Genomic DNA, 23240 nt, shown 5'->3' on the forward strand with positions numbered 1-23240 from the left:
AACCTAAGGCCGCTCCGGACCCCCTTCTGGAACCGCTCCCGTCCCCCCAAGCCTTCAGCTATGTGCTCCTCTGAGCCCACATTAGCCTTGCTGCGCTCAGAACCTCCTGTGAAATCTCCACTCTCCACCTCGGTCTCTTCAGCATGCACATCCTTTATGCTAGACAGGTTCCTTTCCTCGCTAGGAACATCGACAGCCTCTTGCTGCACTTGGGGAAAGCTACACCCCTCTTCCCCTTGGGAACACCCTACTCCAGGGCTTGAGATAGGCTGGTCCTCCCCCTCCTGGGTGACTGCCCTCTCTTCGTCCTCAGTAACCTGGGCTATTTCCCCCTCCCTGGTTGGTGGTGAGGTGGCTTCCCTAACATTGCCTTCCTCCTCCCACTTCCCCCTGAGGGTTTGGCTGCGGGTTACAGCATTGATGGAGTACTGGCCAACCAACAAATCCCGGCCCAATAACACTGGAACTGTTTGTTCCTTCATTACCCCGCATTCAGAATAGGATTTACCTTCTTGTGGAGCCAAACCCCTGAACTGCTTTCGGGAGTGGTCTGGCCCCAGTTTAAACCTTTTAAATACAGTGGCTTTATAGGCCGCAAAAGTTATCCCCCCATCTTCCATAGGCATGCTGTGATAGATGGCTGAAAGTTCTCCAGTCAGGTTGCTACAGAGATAAGACATATAGTCCTCCTCTGCAATCCCCCACTGTTTGGCTGCCCTCTCAAAGTTGGAGAGGTATATGGAGTGGTCTTCTCCCTCTTGGTACACTGCAAAGTCCTTGGGGGTGACTTGGATCTCTTTGCTTAGTTCAGCTTCCAGACGTAGCACCTCAAGCTCATGGCGACGTTGCTCTTCCTGCTCCCGTCTGTGGATCTCAGCTCTCTCTCTTTCCTCCCGTCTGCGGATCTCAGCTCGTCTCAGCTCCCTCTCTCGTTCCTCCTGTCTGCGGATCTCATCCCTCTCTGCTTGTCGTTCCTCTCTCTCTCGTTCCTCCCGTCTGCGGTCTCGGTCCGCCTCGATACGCATTCTCTCCAGTTCCATCTGTAGCCGCAAAATTGCTTCTGACTGGGTAGGGGGCACTTTTGCAGGTGCCCCTGCATGCTTATGATACTCCAACAGGAGGTCTGTCATATCTACTACAGTCATGTTGTCACACTCCAGCTTGTGCTTTGCACACTCTTCCTGGAGCTGTGGCTTTGTCATCTCCAGGATTTCCAGCCTCTTAGCACGCTCCATCCTAACTAACTAAACTTTCCCTATTCCAGTTGACCCGAAAATAAAACAAAACCTCTGTTGCTTCCTCTGGGTGCTTGCACGCATCAAAAACCAAAAATGCCTGGCCAATCAAGTTCTCTGTTTGTTCTCATCCCACCGCTGCCACCAAGTGTGGCGGAACCGGCCCGATTCTGCCTTCAGACCCGGTCCCGTCAGCTCCCTATTGAGTCGCCAACTCCTGGAGGGAGCTATTTCTCCTCCTGCCCCTTGGGCTCGCTGCCACCACCTGCTCAGTCCCGGGGTTCAGATTGAGAGGAACAGGACTCCCAATCCCCCTCTCCAGCTATGAGGCCAGGCCTCAAGGTCCTCTGCCACCCTGCACTTGGGTTTCACAGAGACCTCAGCACTTCTTTGGGGCACCCCTGGAGGATTGGCACCTTATCCAACTGCATGCCTTCCCCCCTTCACCGGGGGCCCCCTTCTTAACACAGCGTGGTCTAAAGCGGTCTGGGGATCTAGGTGGTACAGAGATTGACTGCCAGCATTTAAACAGTAAAAATATATTTATTTAAAAAAAGAAAAAGATAGGAAAAGAAAAACAAAACAAAAACAGTTGCGTTTAAAAAGTTAGCACAGCACAGCACACGCACAGCAAACAGCCTGACAAACAAAATGTGTTATAAACGCGTCCTGCTGGCCCTGATCTAAACTTGCCCTGTCTTGTGAATTACTTACTTAGTCTGCCTGCCTGGGGCCTCCCAGGCAGGAGCCTCCATTGCTCACCACATGCTCGCTCGAGCGCTGGCTTCCAACTGCCCTTCTCTTCCTGCTAACACACATGCCAAGAACAAAAGCACTTCCTGCCTCTCTAGGAGATTTTCCCCCTAGCGTTGTTGGTTTGGCTCTGGAAGGGAGGGGGGGAGTGAGGGGAAGGCTACAAAGCCTGCTGAGGGATTTACTGACCCCTGCCAAATGAAGCACCACCACTGACTAAAATGGCGTTTCTCCACAAGGTATCTTAGGAGGACAGAGTTAGTCTCTTCTCCAATGTTCACATCCAGTGTTATTGTCACTTATTGGTATATGACAGGAACAAGCTTTCACTTGCAATCATCCCAGGAAACTTTTTTGGGGGGGGGGGGGTGGGGGGCTCTTGATTGGTCTTCTGAGATTTTAGAAATGGCCTGGTTCAGGTTTGTTCTAATTCCTGAACTTGTAAATTGTGGCCTCCTTTGCCTTAAAACACCAAATACACCAAGTCCCATCTCCAGCTCCTGTTTTTTCCTTTGCCTGTTTTCTCACAGAGTAGTACAGAATGTTATATGACCACTTAAGTATGCAAAATTTTGATACAATGGATTTTCCTAACCCAGCTCACAGCACACAGTCTTGAGTGTGCTGCCAACCAGAACATCAGGATCTAGATGCTGTTATCATTGACTAAGCTGGTCAAAATGTGTCAGTGTCATTGCTGAGACAAAATCATGGCAGAAAACATAATGGTATCTACTGAGGTCAGGTCACTGCTTCAGTAAGCAGCATTTAAAAATGAAGAGAAAAAGGTCTTGTGTGCTGAAACTCCAAATGAAGGCTTCAGCACTCAGCTGATTTACATTAACAGTTCTTCCAATCAACTCCTTCATCATAGTGTGCAGTGAAAATATATTTATGAAGGAAAATTATCCTAATCTAGCTATACATTTGGTTCACTTGTGCTTTATTATCTGCAGTTTCAAAATCTGTACATGGGTGTTTGGGGGATTTTTCTTTTTTACAGTGTCAGAGATCAAAGTGCCTGTGCCGCTGCAATGGGAGCACTACAAAGTGAGTTATGGACTAAGTGAAAACTACATTAAACTGACACAACACTAAAAGGAAGCAGGACAAACCAAAGGTAAGGCCAAATAATAAGCATGCCTGTGCACCCAGAGACTGCGTGGATGTAACTTATGTATTCTCAGAGAATAGTATTTCTACCTCACATCATGCTCACAGGGCTCAAAGGACACAGTACAGCTTCCTAACATGTAATAATTCATTCTGATTAATCAGGGGTAACATTCAAACACCAAGGAATTGCTGCTTACAAGAAATCGATGAATGGCTTTGCCAAAGTCATCTTGTTGTAAATACCATTTAATTTTTGTAGGAAGAAATTACTTACCCATCTGGTCAGCAATGCTATCCTCACTTCTCTGCCAGCTGGGTGTGGATTTACCACTGCCACTAGTATCTGTGTTCTGTCTGTCAATGGAGGCAGGAGATCTACGGCTCATTCCAAACCTGTGGAAAATACAGCGACTTAAATTCTGTATATGGAAAAAGCTGTTTATAGGGAAAAATCCATTATATCAATCTCATTGAGGTAGCTATGTTTAGGGATGGGCATGAACTGGAAAAACGTGGTTCAGTTCATGGTTGGTGGCATTGCTGGTATGTGAATTATGAATGTTCACAAACTTTTCAGGGCTAAACAACAAACCAATCCATTCAGTGAGGTCCATGATGTAGTAGAATGCCCCATCTGGTATGCTAGAAATACCAAATTCACAGGGGATTTCATGCTGATTCTCCTCTACCTGCCCTCCAAGTTTCATGAGCATTAGACTTCTGGGGTCCAAATTATGGTCCCCAAAGGAGGTCCCCTAGGAAAGTGCTTTCTCGGGAAATGACAAGTGCAAATTCAAGAGTCTATAGAATAGACTGTGTGCAAACTAGAGGCATCAAATTCTTAGGGGACCTCCCCAATCTTTTCCTACATGCCCTCCAAGTTATGTGCAGATTGGATTTAAGGAGTCTGAATTATGCCCCCCCCCCCCAAATAATGAGTCCCCAGGAAAAAAAGTGTCAGGTTCAGGTTCAAAAGTATAGAATGGACCTCTTGCAAGCTACACCAAACACAGAGAACCTTATCCTGATACCCACTCCTCTACAATCTCTCCATGTTGGGGGCAATTACATTTCTGTGATCCAGTTACAGATTCCCAACAGTCTCCCCCAGTGCTCTGTTTGGAAAAGACAGCTGCAATTACAGAAGTCTATGAAACAGCTCAGGACCAAACCAGTGACACCAAACTCACAGAGAAACTTCACCTGGGCAGACCTCCCCCAAGCCAGACACTGGAAGCAAGGCAAGAATCCCCCTAGGCTTCCCCATCTCCAAAGGCAGGTTCTGACAAAAGGCAGGCAGCTCACTAGAGTTCCAAAGTCAATCCACAACAGCTTGGTAGCCACATGAGCAAGGGGAAGCACAGGAGTGGCTTCTCCGCTATGGGGGACTCTCTCAGGACTGCTTCCAATTCTACAAAATATGATTTATGCAATACAAAATATTACTTCATTGTTTCTTTCAAATCCCTGAATACCTCTATATGCTGTGAGGGTGAAACTGGGTGCAAAGGGTACTCGTCATGGAGGGAAGAAATCCTCCATCCCCTGCATACCACAGGCCCCCATCTCCGGGCACCAAACCTATCTTGCTAGACCTCTGAAGCCCAGCCATAGAGGGCATCACCATGGGTCTTGGAGCCTCCTTTCCCTTATCTGTTCCTGGGGCTCTCTACAGAGGCAAAAGTGTTGTTGGCACTGACCAGAGACACCAGCAGTTGCTAATACTCTTTGGAGAGAAGAACTCTAACAGCAGTGGGGTTGGGGTGGTGGGAAGCTCACAGTTTGGAAACATTTCTGCACCCTCCCCAGTAACCCATGTGGCAGTGTGCCAGATGTATTACAAAGAAGGAAGATCACAGTGAAGCAAGTCAAGCTTAATGAAAATAAACTGTGATCACAAAACACTAATAAAGCACAATAGCATTTACTAGTAAGTAACAGACAAAGCAGTCCTATTGAATAATCTCACAAATATATGACAGTTACAATAAATCCAAAGCCAAATACCTTTATTAGCACGGAAATAAAAAGTACAGCATAGCAAATTTACATGGAGTTTCAGCTATAAAAAACAGTCAAACAAGCTAGTCTTTTGCTCTCTGATAGTTATGGCAGCCAAAAGGTACTTTGCTACCATGCTTGTGATATGGGAACATTGGTCAGATAGTAGAAAAAAAACTAACTTCGCTTCAGGTAATCCATAAAAATTAGACAGAATAGGTTTGATTATGCAGTCCCGCGCTTCCCCATAAAAATCACAATAAAGACAGACATGGGCGACTGTTTCAAGGTGCCTTCCATTACATGGGCAGACTCTATTCTGATAAAGGATGTTGGCAAACCTCCCAGACAATACTGCTGAGGGTAGAACTTGAGTCTTGCTAACATAAAGAGCGGTGTAACTGGAGTGAAGTAATCTCGGAAAGGTAGGCAGCCCATGATCTGGGAAGATACCAAATGCTAAAGTTTCATGTCCAGAAGAACAAAGGGACTGTTTCTCAATATCTAAGATCCTCTGTTTCAGGATTCTGAATGCCTGCATTTCACTTAGCATACAGAGGTTGTCCAAGGGTACACCTATGGAATGAATTTTCTTCTGGATCCCACTATACCAAGTGGAAACGAAGGAATCCGCTAACATCATATGGATATAACTAGCAGGGCCTGCTCTAAAGTGTAGGTGTAATAATGTCCATACAAAGTTTCAACAACATAAGAGACAATGCATCCATATGAGGAATCCACCAAATAGGTACACGTACTTCTTATTCCGTGTTTCAGAATAAAAGTTTTCCTTCCTCAGCAGTGATTCCACTTGAACCTCTACACTTCAAAATTCACAGAAGGTAATAGTATGCTCAATTGGAATTTCACTTGGTTTCTATATTTCACACAAAGTAATAGTATGCTTGGTTAGAATTCCACTTGGTCCCTGTATTTCACCCAATGAAATGAAAACTTCCTGGTGAGGCTTCAGTTTACAATTCAGTCACTGGATATTATTGAGCTGTTGCCTACTGGCAGAAGCGATGATGAGGTCTCTCTCGGCTTGGCTTCGCGAACGAAGATTTAAGAAGGGTGCAATAGTCCACGTCTGCTGCAGGCTCGCTGGTGGCTGACAAGACCAATGCGGGACAGGTAGGTCCGGCCACAGTGGCTGCAGGGAAAAGTCTGATTTAGGGTTGGTGCTGTAACAGTGCGATTCTTCCTCAATCTCCTTTTGTCCTCAAGACCAGCTATGCGTGCGTTCTCAAAGGAAGAGACAGCCTGGTGGATGGTGTGCCTCCATGCTTTGCGATCTGAGGCTAGGTCAGACCACTGGTGATGGTTTATGCGACAGGTGCCAAGGGATTTCTTCAAGGAGTCCTTGTACCTCTTCTTTGGTGCCCCTCTATTTCGATGGCCGGTGGAGAGTTCGCCATACAGGGCAATCTTGGGAAGGCGGTGGTTTTCCATCCTAGAAATATGCCCTGCCCAGCGCAGCTGCGTCTTCAGCAGCAGTGCCTCGATGCTGGTAACCTCCGCCCGCTTGAGGACTTCAGTGTTGGTCACAAAGTCACTCCAGTGGATGTTGAGGATGGTGCGAAGGCAGCGCTGATGAAAGCGCTCGAGGAGTCGCAGGTGATGGCGGTATAAAACCCACGATTCGGAGCCGTAGATGAGGGTTGTCATCACAACTGCTTTGTAAACATTGATCTTTGTGCCTTTTTTCAGATGCTTGTTGCTCCACACTCTTTTGTGCAGTCGGCCAAATGCACGGTTTGCCTTTGCCAGCCTGTTGTCAATCTCCTTGTCGATCTTGGCATCTGAGGAGATGATGCACCCCAGGTAGCTGAACTGCTGGACTGTCTTCAGAACTGATTCACCCACAGTGATGCAGGGAGGGTGATAATCTTCCTGGGGTGCAGGCTGGTGGAGAACTTCTGTCTTCTTCAGACTAACTTCTAGGCCGAATAGCTTGGCAGCCTCTGCAAAGCAGGACGTCATATGCTGCAGAGCTGATACCGAGTGGGAGACGAGTGCAGCATCATCAGCAAACAGTAGCTCTCGGATGAGTTTTTCCATTGTCTTGGAGTGGGCCTTTAGTCGCCTCAGGTTGAACAGGCTGCCATCGGTGCGATAGCGGATGTAGACACCATCGTCATCATCTAGATCTACTGCGGCTCTTTGAAGCATCATGCTAAAGAAGATCGTAAAGAGAGTTGGCGCGAGAACGCAGCCTTGCTTTACACCTGTGCCTATTGGGAAGGGCTCCGAGAGGTCGTTGCAGTGTCTGACTTGGCCTCGCTGGTCTTCGTGTAGCTGGATGATCATGCTGAGGAACTTTGGGGGACATCCTAAACGTTCCAAGATTTGCCACAGGCCTTTCCTGCTAACGGTATCGAAAGCTTTGGTAAGGTCGACAAAAGTCACATACAGAGCCTTGTTCTGTTCCCTGCATTTCTCTTGAAGCTGCCTGAGAACAAATACCATGTCGGTGGTGCTCCTGTTAGCTCTGAAGCCGCACTGGCTCTCTGGGAGGAGTTCTTCTGCAATGGTGGGCACCAGTCTGTTCAGGAGTATTCTGGCAAGGATTTTGCCTGCGATGGAGAGCAGGGTTATCCCCCGGTAGTTGGAGCAGTCTGACTTTTGTTGGAGCAGTCTGATGATGAGGTAGTACCTTGCAAAATCCCCGAGTCCACCTAACACCCAAACCTCAACAGGGAGAGGTGTTCAGGATCAGGAGAATATTAAATGTGGATCCTCATTCAGCCAAGGCACTCAGTAGGTAAGTCCCTTTGCTCGGTGTGAGCAAAGAGATGAGGTGGCTTAGATTCCTTGCATCCACCTAACACCCAAACTCCAGCAGGGGAGAGAGGTGTTCCCAATCAGAAATAAATGATGAATGTTCTCTGCTTTTCACAAGTTCCCTGCTTCTCTGTTACTGCCAACAGCTGTCATAGGAGAGGCTCTGAGCTGATATATAGCATACTGATCCCATAGAGCAGAATGAGAACTCTGTTATTGGCAGTCAGCAGTGACTGTTAAGCTTTGGAGGGCTTCTATTGGTGTTTCCAAGGCTGGAGAATTCCCCCTCCCCCGTTACTTTGGAGTTTTATAAACAATATAATTGAGCAGCGAAAGTCTTTCTGGAAATATATCAATTCATGAACACAGCTTTGCAAACCATGGACCAACCAAAATTTGTGATGAACTTTACTTCGTGAGCCAGTCTGTGTCCATCCCTAACTATGTAAGCCTGTAAAAAAAACCCATAAACAAACAAAAAACCCCAGGAGTCCTGTGGACACCTTAAAGAATAACAAGTTTTTATTCTAGCATACTAGGAGTAAGGCATGTTGTGAAGAAAAATACAACAGGCTCTAGAAGGAGGCTCTAGGCGAGTGCTCCCCCCTGCTGTCTTCCCACCTACCCAAGAGAAGGCATTAACTCCCCCCCACACCTCAAGGGGAGCTGATCTCTGCCATCTGGAGAGCAGTTGTAATTCTGAGTGATCTCCATCCATCACCTGGAGATTGGCAACAGTGTTTTCCCAGGAGGAAATGGCATTGTACCCGCCTGAGGTCCCATTCCTCCTCAAACCCCACCCTCTCCAGGCCCCACCCCTTAAGTCTCCAAGAATTTCCTAACCTGGAATTGGCAGCCCTTCAGCCTCTAAATAGGAAAAGAACAGTCCTTCCTCACAGTGGTGGTGGTGGGGAACCAAAGCAGCTTACATCATTCTCCTCATTCCTCTCCCCCCTTTGACCTGAACAACAACCCTGTAAGGCTTCCCTATCTTTTCTCAGGCAACCATTCTGGGGCAAGGCTGAGAGGAGGAAGGAGAGAGGGAGTGACAGGAAAGAGGCAGGAAAGACAGTAAAAGTGGGACAGCCATGCCCTCTGAGGAAATGCCTGGCACTGCCAAGCTCCCTGGCTATTTCAGCGGCCTTTGGAGGCTGCGTGTGTGGGATGCTATCTCTGTGGGCCATTGATAGGATGGCAGATGTCTGTTGCTGTTGGCAGCTGTGATGCCTTTTGTGAGGCCGCAGCAGAGCAGCAGGCCTTTCTGAGGCTGGTTCACAGAGAAGACAGAGAGAAGTATCAGAGATGTGTCTCTTGCTAAGGTAAGATTGTTTTGACAGTTTATTCAACATTCCTGGGCCTGCAGTAGGTAGGGACAGGGGAGTTAGCCAATGAGAGGCCAGAGATGGTGACAGATGGTTCATTAGCCAACAGTTGATAACCCACATCCAACGAATGAGGGAGCTGGGATTTAACACCGGACCATGGGTTTTATTACTAAAAGATGCTTTAATAAATGAGAGCCCCCTTCATCAAACAGTGACTGGATCTTCACAGCTAGGCAGACATAACACAGATTATGGTGGAGGGTGTTGTAAACAGCAGTGTCAAAGGACCAATAAATGCACAAAGCAGAGCCAGATGTAATGACTCTTAGTCCCCATAAGCCTTAGAGCAAGCACCACCAACAAAACAGGGTGTTTCTATCGTATCCTCTCAGCAAGAAGTTCTTCCAAGACAGGAGTTGGCTAACAAGTCCCATGGAATATGAATATACTATACGCAGGGCCAGCCCTAGGATGCATGGTGCCCCAGGCAGATTCACAGCCTGCCGCATCCCTCCGTGCAGCCATGCTCCCCGCATGTGGGACAAGTGACTGGGCCCCTGGTGGCTTGAGGGCTGCGGAAGTCCTTCCCTAGATCCCCAGCCGCCTCCTCCCTCCCTTCAGCACCATTTCAATGGCTGGGAAGGGGCAGCAGAGCACTGAGGCTTCCCGGCCTGTTTAAAGCCCCACCACCACGGTAAAATGGCACCAGAGGCTCATGGCCCATATGCTAGCCCTCCAGCAAAGGGGGGAGGAGGCAGCGGCCGCAGTGGCTGCTATTTCTGCCCAGCCCTCACCCTGCACTGGTACTGATCATGCTGGAGGGCCGACATAGGAGCTGCGAGCCTCTGGCACCATTTTACCCACCAATCAGGTGATCGGCAGGGGGCCTTTAAGTTGCCCGGGAAGCTGCAGCACTCCACCACCCCTTCCTGGCCATTGAAATGGTGTGGAAGGGAGGGAGGAGGAGGCTGGGGAGCAAAGCCCTCAAGGCAAATGAAGTATTTGCCTTGGGCATGGGGAGGGCCAGATTCAGTGCCCCCGCCCTGCCAGCACTCTAGGCAAATACCTAATTTGCCTAGTGGGTGGGCTGGCCCTGGCTACATGAGATAAATACATATTAGCCTTTGCTTTTTTTACATTAAATGTATTTATACTTGTGCAGACAGGTGACACAATCTGCACAGGTTTTCACTAACAGAATTACATGGTGCCAAAGATTTCAGATAGATCTTGCTCTTGCCTTCCAATCTGGGGATACAAGGCAGGAAGACTACTCAAATGAATCAGCCCTCCACTTAGGCCAGAGAGTTCTCAGCCCAGTTAATGAAGAGTGGGAGGTGATTTTTAAACTGTAGTATTATTTAAAAATAGGAGTCTTAAGAACCTGAGCACAGGGATCCAAGTACTGTAAACCTGGGCTCCAAAGTCTCTAGTGAATTACACAGTCCAGATTGCTCAAGAGAGATTTACTAATAAAAATGTTAATTATGAAGGAAAAAAAGAAAGAGAGATTTACTGTGGCATTTATCCTCTTGTATTTCTTTTGTTATTGGCTACCGCATAGTCACTTTTAAAAAACGGATCTGCTAAAATGTTTTCAGATAAAATTTCTGAAAGCTATCTTATGTCAAGGACCTTGGAGAATACATAGAGGTGTTCCAGGGTTACACTACCCATGGGATCTGCTAAATGTGTGAACATATGGCAGATCCATAATTTTCACTTAGCCAATTTGTTCAGCTTTCTGGAATATATATCATCAAAAATTTAGTAATTTCAGAAACAAAAACTTCTTTTACACATGCATATGTACACACTTTGTCTCAGCCATCTCAGTCACATGTCACCTCCATTTCTGTCTTTTCATCTTAACACTTTTTCAAGAACATATTTCATCTTCAACAGCTTCAAGTTACTGAAATTCTTTTTGGGAAAATGCTATTCATGTATGAATTTCTCCTTTCTGCTTTAGTCACTCCAAAACTTTCAACGTTTTTGATTGCCACTTGTAAGAAACAATTGCACTCTAATTTCCTGCATTCTAGTAATTTAAAAATGTGTACGTTTTTATAGCCACTAGATTTCAATTACTTAAGCCATTTAGATCTGTTGGTTGCAATAAAATTTATCATTCATTTAAACATTTGTAAAATCTCCTGTGGTTCACTGGTTACAAGATGGCTGGGTACAAGATGAGGGTGTGTTGACAGAAGCTGAATTCAGAGAATGCCAAGACAACAACAATTGGTATGCCTGTTGATCTGAGAAAGAAATACTGTGATCTCCATTGACTGCTGGTTTGCAAGTTTGTGGGGCACTTGTAACTTCAGGTCACATATTTAAAATTTAACAAAAAATAAAACTCTTTCAGATTCAGACATTATGACTGTCATGTGCATTTATAACCTTCAACCTGAGTTACTGTTACAGGGCTACTATTCAAAATCTGAATGGACAAAAACATGGTGGTCAGCTGCTTCAGTCTCAGAATGCCTCCTTATTTTCAACTTGTGTCTCCATGAACAGACAAGAATTATCTGATGGTATTTTTCACAACATAATATACAAAGAAGCTAAGACATGCAGGGCCACTTCCAATTTATTTTGCATGCATGATTTTTTGGGGTATGCTGGTGATTTTTATTGTGATGAATGCATGAAGAAATACTGACAATTGCATTCAAAGATAATTTCATAAGCAGGATATTGGTTCAACTGATCTATTGAAACAGTTGTTTTTGAGCAACTCTAGATGAACATTAGAAGACACATTTCACAGAAACATTTGCCACGTGGGAGTCAACTCAAAAGCTATCTCATGGACAAAGATTGTTACTAGAAATGGCTTGCATAACAAGAGAATATTTTTAAATTATTGACTTTTAAAACACTTTCTGTCTTCAAGCTTGAAAACCGACAGAGAATGTTAATTTCTATACTAGATTGTTTCATCAGCAACACAGAAATCAGGTGTGGGGGTGGAAAGAGAGGATCCTGAGAATGTATGAAAAAGTTGCAGACTGCCCACTTTCCACCCCCATTTTGGCTCAGCATGAGTTTCAAAGAGATTTTTCTGAAAACGAAGTTACTTCAGAAGAAGAGGCAGGTTTGGGGGGTGCCCTGGAAGTGACATCACAGGAAGAGGTGGAGTTTTGGTTCAGTGTGCCCCGGAAGTGACATAACTTGGAAGCGACACCACAGGAAATGACATCATTTCCTGTCTCTTGGCTCCACCCCCGAATTTTAGTGGGCCACGAAGCAGAAGTGTAAAAATAACTGGGCCACGGGGGGGGGGGAAGTTTGGGAAACCCTGCAGTAGGGCTTCCTGCAAGAGTAAGTCCTCCCTGGTTGGTAGCTGCCATGGGTCCACAACCAACAATCTCATCAAACCTTTGATGCCATTCCCCAACATTACATTGGCAAGCATCTTTAATTAACAGTGCAATCCTGAGGGGGGTGGGAAGTGCTTTGGGAGCGAATTAATCGTTATGCCAGAGAAATGCGATTTGTGGCACTCTAACTCTCTCCCTGCCGGCGCAAAAGGTAGTTGCATCGCTCTACACCCACCTGCGTCTGCCGGTGGAGCGGCGCCATGCCCAAGCAGTGGTGGAACTGGGGCGCACACCGCTACTCCGGCGTACGAGGGGGCAGTCCCAGGGCATGGCCAATGTTATTCGGCTTCCTAAGACCTTTCATTCTGGGAATGCCCCCTGTGAGAGGCACAAAGTTATGACAATGAGAATGTTGGCGAATCCCATAGAGACCCATGGATCCCAAAAACAAAGTTTGCTGCTGCTCCTGGCACAGCCTCGAAACCCTTTTGGGGAGCCGACTAAACAGTACACCAATACCCACAGGCCCTTGGCAGGACAAGCCCCCTCTGCAGCACCCAATCATAGCCCCTCCTCATACAAAGCCTGCCACCCTGGCCCGCACAACCCTTTAGGTAGGGAAGGTCATGTGGCATGGGGTTCTGCTGGGGAGTTCCCTGACGCACAGACGTAGAGGGCCGGGGCATTTTGGTGGTGGACAATGCACAGCAAGGCCTCTTAGACAGTATCTTTGACTTGTGAGGAGAGCAAGGTCTCTCCCCTGGGGCTAACTGCTCTTGTTTCCAGGTCTCAACAGGTACCCGGCCTTTGGAGGCTCAGCGTATGAGGAAGGTCGCCCATGGCTGGGTAAGTGCGACTGTGCACCCCCACTTTCCTCCTCCTCCCCTCTCTTGATGCCCGGTGGTGTGCAAACATCTCTGGCACTTGAACCAGGCAGCAGGCTCAGGCAGCCCTAATCCCTTGGTCTGTCCTCTGCCGCGTTCCCACCCCTGGCAGGGCATTGGGGCAGTTGCCGGCCTCCCTCCCCCATGCTGCTACCAGCCCCAATCCCTTGGTCTGTCCTCTGCCGCGTTCCCACCCCTGGCAGGGCATGGGGGGTGGGTGGGTCAGAGCCTGTCCCTTTAAGAGAGCTCCCAGCTGAAATGCAGTCTTCTGCTCCAGCTGCCACCTTTGCAGGTGCTCTTGATCTCTGTCTCTGTTTTGCAGCTGGGAATCCAACATAGAGGCTTCCATGTGTGGCGCTCCAACCCTCCCCCTCTACTCGCTCAGCTATTCCTGCCCGCTGCTCTGAGTGGAGCCCTGCCCCCTGCAAGACTATCCAAGTTGCACCTGGGATACCGTTGCACTTGGTTCCAGCACAATAAAGTCTGAGCTGTGCCCTCCCCGCCCCCAACTTCCCTTTGGCAGTGAGCCAATAGCGTATGCACAGGCGGGATCACCATGGCGACGGCTTGTCTCTCCTGCCTGCTTACGCTCCGTCCCCCTCCCCATCTGGCATAACTTCTCCCCTTTAGAAGTTGACTAGCACTGCCCACATTAGTTCTACACTCGGGCGGGGCTACGCCGCAGATCTCAGGATTGTGCTGTAAAGTGAAATTCAAGCGTAAAGGCATTTTCAGATTCATATGAGGGTGAAAACTGAATGGTCTGAGGCAATATGATCTGACATGAGAAAGAAATGCCCGTATCAAAGAGGATGGCTGCCTTCTTGAGAAAAGGTGAGAACAGCTGAAGACACTGTCTGGAGTTGCTGAGACTTAGGGGATACATGTCAGCTTTGCCTTTCTGTGTCAGAAGTAAACTATCATTATTAAGTGACAGAGCAACTATATCACAGTCACAGTCCTTCCGCCACAACTCTGATCTGGGTGGTATATGAAGACAATGCATGGCAGTCATAAAAATGAATGGTGCTTGACCCCACATGTAAAATGGAGGCCTCTTTACCCAATGAAAGGCAGGAGTGCCAGGTCTATCACTAGAGTTCTAATGTCCTGGATGATCTGTGCAGATGCAAATCTAATTGTGAGACTGCATGAAATTGTGATGGGGTGTGGAGGGCGATAGATGGTGCTCCAGATTTTGGCAAATGGATGGATGCAGTGGGAAGGCTACTGGCAGATGGCCACCAGCACTGCATTAGAGCTGTCCTAGCCCTTGTAACATCAGTACAATTTTGCACTAGCAATAAATGACAGTAAGGACAAAATATGCTTTTTGGAGATAACAGAGCTGTCACCTGATACAGTTTTTTCCCCTAAGTGCCTAGGAGCATACTTGAGTGATCCTGCAGTTTACCAGCCATGAAAAATGGGGTCCCATGACTCCCCTCACATGAATCCTGAGGAAGTTATTGTAGTGCATTTGCCAAGATCTCTAAATGGGAAGACTGTACAACTCTGCTCCTATGGCAAAAGATTCATTCAGTGTCTGTAGTCTCTGAGTATTTCAAGCTGATTTACACCTTGGGAGGTGGGGATACTATGGGATATTAAAGAACCAGTCCTACAGTTGCCTCTTCTTCCTGCTACTCCTTTCTAGATACACTAGGAAGCAGAGCAAGGAAGCTTGCTTACTCAGCAACTCTACTCTAGTGTTGAGAAAGAAATGGGTGGGAGGCTACAGTCTGGTGTACCAGTGACACCTCATCGCGTCTGGGTTAAATGCAAAAAATGCACTGAGAAGACAGGCTGTTAATGGTGAGTACTGAAGTTAATTGAGCCACAGAACTTTAATGAATTAACTGGTTTAATCCATCGACACTGCAGTCCCAGTATCCAGGCAGGTATCTGAAACAGTATCCAAAAGCTAGCAAGTGTGGAGAAGTCATAAAGTCATACTTCAGCTGAGGCTGACAGGATGCTAATTTATTGTAGTAGCACAAGACCTGGCTTTCACCAGGAGATTGAAAGATTGGGAAGAATTTCCGTAGAAGTGTGTGGCAGGAGTAATTATTCAAATTAAGAATGTCTGGTAAGGGTCTAAATAAGAATTAATTTAATTTCTCCATTTCCCCCAAAGCAGCACTCAAAAAACAAGCATAAACAAAGAAACACAAGAGGGCCTACCCTTCAGGCATAGATTTTTGCCTGTAGGTGCCCCCACTGGAGCCAGTTTCACTAGAGGATGACAAGTTGCTGGGGGAATTACGGCACTGCTGCGATCTTGCTAAGGCCATGGATGAAACTGTGACGTAGACGTCGGAGCTGGGAGACAATCTGTTCAATACAAACAAACACCCCAGATTCCACATTATTAAAGGAATTACCACACTGCAAAGCCTGTTAAGACAACACCACCATTTCAGAAACTGCCACATCAGCAGTGTCAGCTCATGGAGACAGTAAAAAATGAAGCCAGCTGGAGGGTAGTATGTATTTTCCTCTATTAATCAAATCCCTATGGAACACTGGAGAAAGATGGGGGAGGGCAAGACGGAGGGGATTTTTTCCAAAAATAAACTTGCTGAATTGCTTTTGCTATTTGCAAGCAAGGATTATTAAAAACACACTATATTTCATCTAAATTCCAAAGAAAAGATTTATATATGCATTTCAAAAACAAGCCATAGCATAGAGATTTAAGAATTCAGCACTGATCCACAATCCTCCCTTTTCCTTTTCATTTTATCAAAAGCTGCCATTTTAGAGTTGGCATGTTTCACTGGGCAGGTTAAAAAAAAATGATGTAAACCAGTCACAAATACAAAGTCCATATATTACAGGAATATTTCATTTTTAATAGCTCTTAGATAGTACACACCACTCACTTTGTCCAAAATGTGAACTGGATTGTATAAAATACAGTTTAAGAGCCTGTTTACACAATCAGCATTCCAAAACTAACACACTTCTCAATTCCAACTTTTACTTCTGTCACAAGTGGTAACACTGTCAAGATCTCCAACATCATAGGCTTCATCCGCTTCTCTTTCTTCCCAAGGAAACTGATTAAACAGGCAAACTAGAATATTCATATAGTATTTTTTATTTTTTATTTATTTCTCAGCTTTATGGGGCTGAATATTCATGAACACTTTCTTCAAACGGAAAACAAAGAAAAATTATATTCTGATCCTCAAAGGCACACCCTTTGATTTTTCTTTAGTCTACTGCAACTTAAAGAAACAACTATTCCATTTCCCTGGAAAATATTTGCTCACAATGAAAACAAGCAGTTCACGAACTAGAAATTTGGAGGGAAAGTCCGTATGGATTAGCAACTCACATTTTCCCCCAGCAGCATTCTGAACTTAAAAGGTAGACTAAAAGTATTTCATTTTCAATGAGAATGATGCATAGAATCACAGAGTTAGAAGGGTCCCCCAAGGTCATCTAGACCAAGTGTGTCAAACTCATTTGTTACAAGAGCTGGATTTGACACAGATGGGACTTTGTGGGGCCAAGTCATACATGTCATAAAATGTAATGCCAGGTAGCAGAGATATAAACTTTATGAAGGATACTGATAAACATAAAGATATTATTTTAAACTTAAAATACAAACATGCTTAAAACTCTTCTGATATTTTGTTTAAAATGGAAAGGTGGGTAAATAGTGGGATTTGGCAATGCAATTTTTAAAAATAAAACATAAAAAGAAAGCACAAGGATCACAGCAGAAACTAAAAATACAAAATGCTCTCAGCCTGGGAAAACATGAAATGGTAGGACATTGCAAGCTTCTCCTCCCCCCACCTCCCCTGGTCTACTCAGATTGACAATAGCTCTCCAGTACAATATGGCAGTGAGTTTCCAGATTAGAGTACCAGTTCTCAGGTCCATTCAGCAGAGACAAGCTGGCTCAAAGCACCAACTCTTTATATGCTGGCCATAAACTCTGCAAAAAGTGAAAATGCCTTCTTCCACTCCATTGAAATACATTGCAACACAAAGTTGCAAGGAAAACACGGAATGGAGACCTTAATGGAAAATCCATTCTGTGTTTTCCTTGGAGCTTTGCAAGTCCAGAGGCCAGCAAAGAAAACAAAATACTCTCTCTGTTTACAAAACTATTTCTCAGTGTAATATATATAGTCACAACAATTCATAACAATTTTACAATACAAATATGCAATTAGAAAATCATCCTGTGCATGACGTAGCTACTGTCCATAAATCATAATACTTTCTGAATTCAGTCCAACGATAAAAAGAACCAGTCCAATTTTATGTGAGCCACCCTTCTTCTAGGGACCGTCTTCCATTTTCATAGGTTCAGCAGACTTGTGGTGCTACAACAATTTAATAGTGTCATAAAATACATCACAATGTTACAAAAATATTTCATAAAGACTGGGATAACCAACAATTAATATTACATACTTTTTAAATTTCGACTCACCCTGGCTTCCTCTGGTTTTAAAAATATTTTTAGTTCATGTGGAATGCCACTGCCAATTTCTATCTATCAGTGTAATAATTGCGTCCATTTTACCCTTAGTGAAGCCAAGAATAAAAGACTAAATTGCAGGTGAGCATCATTAGCACCAAAGTGCAGGTGAGCACCATTATGGAAGACGGTCCCGAGAAGAAGGGTGGCTCACACCCAAAATGAAATTGTACTGGTTCTTTTTATCGTTAGACTGGATTCAGAAAGTATTATGGTTTACGGACAGTAGCTACGTCATGCACAGGATGGTTTTCTACCTGCATATTTGTATTGCAAAATTGTTATGAATTGTTGTGACTATATATTACACTGAGAAATAGTTTTGTAAACAGAGAGTATTTTGTTGTTTTTCCCAGTTCATTGTACCTCCGTGGTCCCGCTGTTTGCTGACGCCAGCAAAGACTAGGCAGAAGGAGCTGGGAATGTTGTTGGCAGCCTTGGAGCTTCAAAGGGTGGGGACAGGAGAAGGGAGGGGAGAGAAAATTGCCATGGGCCTGATTGAAAACCTGGGTGGGCTGCGTGTGGCCGGCAGGTTGGGAGTTTGACAGCCCTGATCTACTTCAACAATGCAGGAAATTCACAAATACCTTCTCCCCACCCCCAACAACTCCTGTTTCATGCCCAGAAGATCACATAAAAAACCCCAGGATCCCTGGCCAAATTGGCCTGGAGAAAAATTACTGCCTTTCCCTCCAAGTGCCAATCAGTATTTCTCTGAGTATGTAAAAAAGGGGCACAAGAATTAAGCATTGATGCAACACTTCCTGCCCTCCTTCTCATGACCTGCCTATTTCACAGAATCAGCATTGCTGTCAGATGGTCATTTCTAGCCTCTGTTTAAAAACCTCCAAAGAAGGAGAGTCCACCACCTCCCAAGGAAGCCTGTTCCACTAAAGAACCACTCTGTCAGGAAGTTCTTCCTGATGTTTAGCTGAAAACTCTTCTGATTTAATTTCAACCCATTGGTTCTGGTCCATCCTTCTGGGGCAACAGAAAACAACTCTATACCATCCACTATATGACAGCCCTTCAAGTACTTGAAGGTGGTTATTATTAGGGGTGTGCAAAACAAAAAAAAAATTGAATTCAGGGATATTTGGGGCTTACAAATTCCAGAGGCCAAGTATCTCCTAATAGCAGATTCAGGAGCCAAATCTGATTTGGGAGATATTCATCTGTTTCTGAATATACGTCCCCATTATACCTTATGGACCATTGAAGTCAATGGCAAAATAGGGTAAACTGAATGGTAGCTGGGGGAGAAGAGGTTTGAGGTAGGGGCTCCAAATTTGCAGGGTGGCTGCAGGGGCCTCTCTCCCACAGAACCCCCAAATTTCAAAAAGATTGGATCAGGGGGTCCAATTCTAGAGGGACCCAAAGAGGGTGCCCCCATTCCTTATGCTTTCCTATGGCAAGGGAAAAGGTGTCAATTTCCCCATGGTGGAAAAATTGACACTGGGGAGGAGGAAGTTAGAGGGAGAGGCACCAAATTTGCAGTGTAGCTGCAGGAGCCTGTCCACCAAGGAGCCCCTAAGTTCCAAAAAAGATTGGGCCAGGGGTTCTCATTCTATTGAACCCCAAAGTGGTTGCCCCCCCTTCCCCATTGTCTCCTATGATGGGAAAAACTTGCAAACACAGGCAGCAGTCAGGTTCTCCTAGAGAATCTCTGCAGTGGAAAGTCAACTGTGATGAGAATGCTTGTTTGCAAGGAGCATAACAGTGCTATGTGCCCAGCAGAACAAGTGCCGCTGTGGCAATGCCAGTGCCACACACAAGACCTTAGTTCAAATCTGAGAATCTCTCTGAATTGCAAACTTAAGGGGGTGTTTTCTGCAAGGACTGTAGAACAGAAACAGTGCATTGAATGCACTATTGCTAAGCAGCAGAGTCCTGTGCCAACCTAATAGTGACCAGCCCAGTGGCAAAACCCTACTGACTACTGCCCAGCAGCTGAACCTAGTGCCCTTGTGGCCAGGGTATATGAATGGACACAAATTTCAGAAACAGACTGGAAAAGGAAAGGAGGGCAGGATTAATAGAAGAGAGGATATTCCAATCTGTTTCTGAAATGATGTTGCAGTAAAACAGGTTCCTCAGCTTTGTAAATCTTGATTTCAGATTTGTGTCCATTCATCTTTCAGTATACCCAGGCCATAAGGGCACTGGGTTCAGCTGCTGGGGAATAGTTGGTAGGGTTGGGCTTGGGGTGGCAGAGCAGGAATTCATCACCCTGTTCTTGTGCTTTATACATATGGTCAAGGTGGCATGATGACACTGCCACAGAAGTAGGTTTGTCCCATGGCACCTTGAAGGAGTACGCTGGTCAGTGGCAAGGCTATGGTTGTAGATGTGTCCTTCTAGACAAATACCAAGTTTACTACGTAAGGTTTAGGTTGTATAATGGACAGTCCCAGAATAGATGCCCTGCGTTTGATGAAGTCCCCATAGGACTTGATGTCTTCCGACAGCTATATTGGAGCATCTTCTCCCATCGCAGGGGCAGGGCCCACAGATGTGGAGTTGGATGGATCCAAGTTGGATTCAGTGTTTGATAAGCTAGGAGCATTGTCCAGTTCTGAACGTCCCAAATGACTGGGAAGGATGAGGTGGGGATGGCATCTTCGAAGATGGTACCAATGGGTTACCTGTGCTTTTACATTTGCCAGGGCAATGTTTAGGTTCTTGAGGGTGCTGGGAGTACGAGACACACCTGAAGTTGATCCCAATAGGGTCTTGGAGGAAGCCATGGGAAGTCTGGTGGGTAGGCACCATATAGGTATTTCCATTGTCTATGGTCCCATGGCATGACCCTGGGTAGAAAGGGCCATTGGTAAATCAAGTCCAGAGCATGTGAATACTGAGATCGGTACAGATCAGGTCACAGCGTCGATGGTGGGTCTTGTGGACAAGGTTGCATTAGTAGATGGGTGGGGGTCACACCTGGGTGTAGTGGCTTCGCTTGCTGGCACCGAATTAGAGTAGTCAGGGATGCGTTGCATAATGTCAACATTTGCAGCATTGAGAGAGGCTGGTCTTGCATCAGGGAGTTCTCCCAACAGTTCAGTGATTGCAAAATCTAACGTAGCACCAATTATGAAAAAGTCGGGTCTGGTAGAGTCCCAGAGTGTGCAGCCAAGAGGACCAATGAGCCATGAGAATGGCTCCTCGGTCTTTTTTTTCAGAGTGCTAATCCTTGTCTCCACTCTGGTTACAATGCTTTTCCTTCTTCTGTTTTTTAATAGGGGAAGTTGAGGATGACTGAGAAGTGGAGACTAATTTCTTCAAAGTGAAGATGCTGACATTGGTAACTGTTGGAGTCCATGCTGACAGGGTAGGTTTCAATGGCATAGTACACCTTAACTAAAATATTTTGATAAGGTTTTGTAGCTTGGTTCTTTGGTTGTTCTTCTACATGGATTGCATTTAAATATGCATTCTGGTTATTGCTTATGAGCCAATGTCATGTGCCTCCTCCCCGCCAGAGTCTACTCCTCCCCACCATGAAGCAATCATGAGTGGATTTCACTACCAAACCTTCTTTGCTTTGTATGCTGTAACAGTTAGGAAAAGAGTCAGATAACTTAAGAAATAACAGAATACCTAAAGTGTAGCAATAATGCCCAAGGAGGGGATTATCAATGTACTACTTTTATAGCCCAGCTCCAATGCAGAAGCATGTACTGTTTTCAGTAGGGCTTATAATCATGTTAATGTGCATAAGTCTGTATCATTAACATACAAAGCATTTTAAAGCTGTGTTTGAAAATTACAAAGGGGCAATATTCACCTGTTGCAAAAAAAAATCAGAAATCTTGTGATACCTTTAACCTACTTTTAGACCAGCATAAGCTCTCTTGGGCTAGAGCACACTTCAACAGTAGTTTGCCAACTAAGGAACCAATTCATGTATCAGATGAAATGGGCTCTAGCCCAGAAACACTTTTGCTAGTATAAAAAATGTGGTAGACTTTAAGGAGCCAAATCACGCCTGCTTTATTTTTTTTTTCAGGCTTGTTGTCACAACAGCAGATAAGTCACCTAAAGACAATGACCAAATTATAACTATGGACTCCCAACATTCCTACCAAACTTAGAAGGACTAGGAAAAATGATGAACACTAGAACCAACTGAAAAATGCAACTGTCCCATCTCAGAAGAACAGTTCATAAACCAACATCAAAAATGTTTGTCATGAGAAGCATTGACAAATTTTATTTCAGTGATTACTTTCAGCTGTGAACTCTAAGTCCTTTGAGTGAGAAGAAGGCAGGCAGGATGAAGCTGAAGAATATCTAATGACATAAAAATGAACTCCTCAGAGCTTAGGCTTTATTATAATTTTCAACAGAATGGAGAACAGCTAAGTGTTCTATAGTTCCAGTGTCAAATGATTTTCAGTCACAGATTTCTAGGCAAAGCTGATTTTGTCAAATTGACAATGTAAAATGGTAGTAAGCAAAACCAGGCCAGAGACAAAAAAAAAAAGAAAAAAGACAGGTCTCCATGGAGAGACCCTTCATGGATCTATTCACGTGCTCTCTTTTTTAACAGATCTAGGAAAATTTTAAATAATCACACTATTTTCCACACGTTAAACTAATCTTTGAATAAAAGAAGGGAAAGCAGAAACACACCTTCCCCATTAGATCTGAAGAATTCTTCCTCTAATAACAACAGAGGAAGAACTATCTGAAATTTCATCAACCCACTCACCATTTCCTTAGAGGACAAAACTCTCTCACAGTGAGGTAATACTGACACTAGATTGGACCCAGTGCAAGGAATTTATGAAGGTGGATCTTTATTACCATCCCATTCTATTAGCATTCTCTTGAGACATCCCATAACTAGCAATGATGAATGTCAAAAGGGCTCTGGGGACAAAATGGCACATGACACAGCTTTTTCAAGGTTCCAAGGACACACTACAAGAGTACAGGAAATATCTGCCTCCACAAATTCCTTATGCTGGCAGTTCATAAGATCTGACATATTTTCTCCAAAAACTGATGAAAAGCAACTCAGGAAACAGAAGTTCAATTCACTCAATACTAATCTTGTACTTTACTTATATCAGCTTCAGACTGCTTTTGTATTGAGACCTCACTTCCTACTGACTGCTTGCCTTATATTCTTGAAATTCAGCCCCCATCTTCAAAATGTGCACATGCTTCAAAAAGGTTAAAATGTATTGATTTCAACACATAAAAGAATAAGCAAATAAGGCTTCAAAATACTATATATGGCAATGTAATCATCTGAGCTGGAGAACTGAACAGCCTAGAGGAACTCATTCCTG

General features: G+C 45.1%; 1 protein-coding gene across 1 annotated transcript in view; it reads right to left on the reverse strand.

Moving 5' to 3' along the window:
- The window catches only part of SIPA1L1 (signal induced proliferation associated 1 like 1), a 347094-nt gene that overhangs the window by 36180 nt on the left and 287674 nt on the right, over nt 1-23240 (reverse strand). The window contains exons 15-16 of the mRNA XM_060262825.1: nt 15618-15767; nt 3379-3497 (exon numbers count right to left, since the gene is read on the reverse strand). Coding sequence (XP_060118808.1) covers nt 3379-3497; nt 15618-15767 — 269 coding nt within the window. The remainder of the gene's footprint in view (nt 1-3378; nt 3498-15617; nt 15768-23240) is intronic.

This window comes from Heteronotia binoei, chromosome 21 (assembly GCF_032191835.1).
Source record: "Heteronotia binoei isolate CCM8104 ecotype False Entrance Well chromosome 21, APGP_CSIRO_Hbin_v1, whole genome shotgun sequence".
NCBI lineage: Eukaryota > Metazoa > Chordata > Lepidosauria > Squamata > Gekkonidae > Heteronotia > Heteronotia binoei.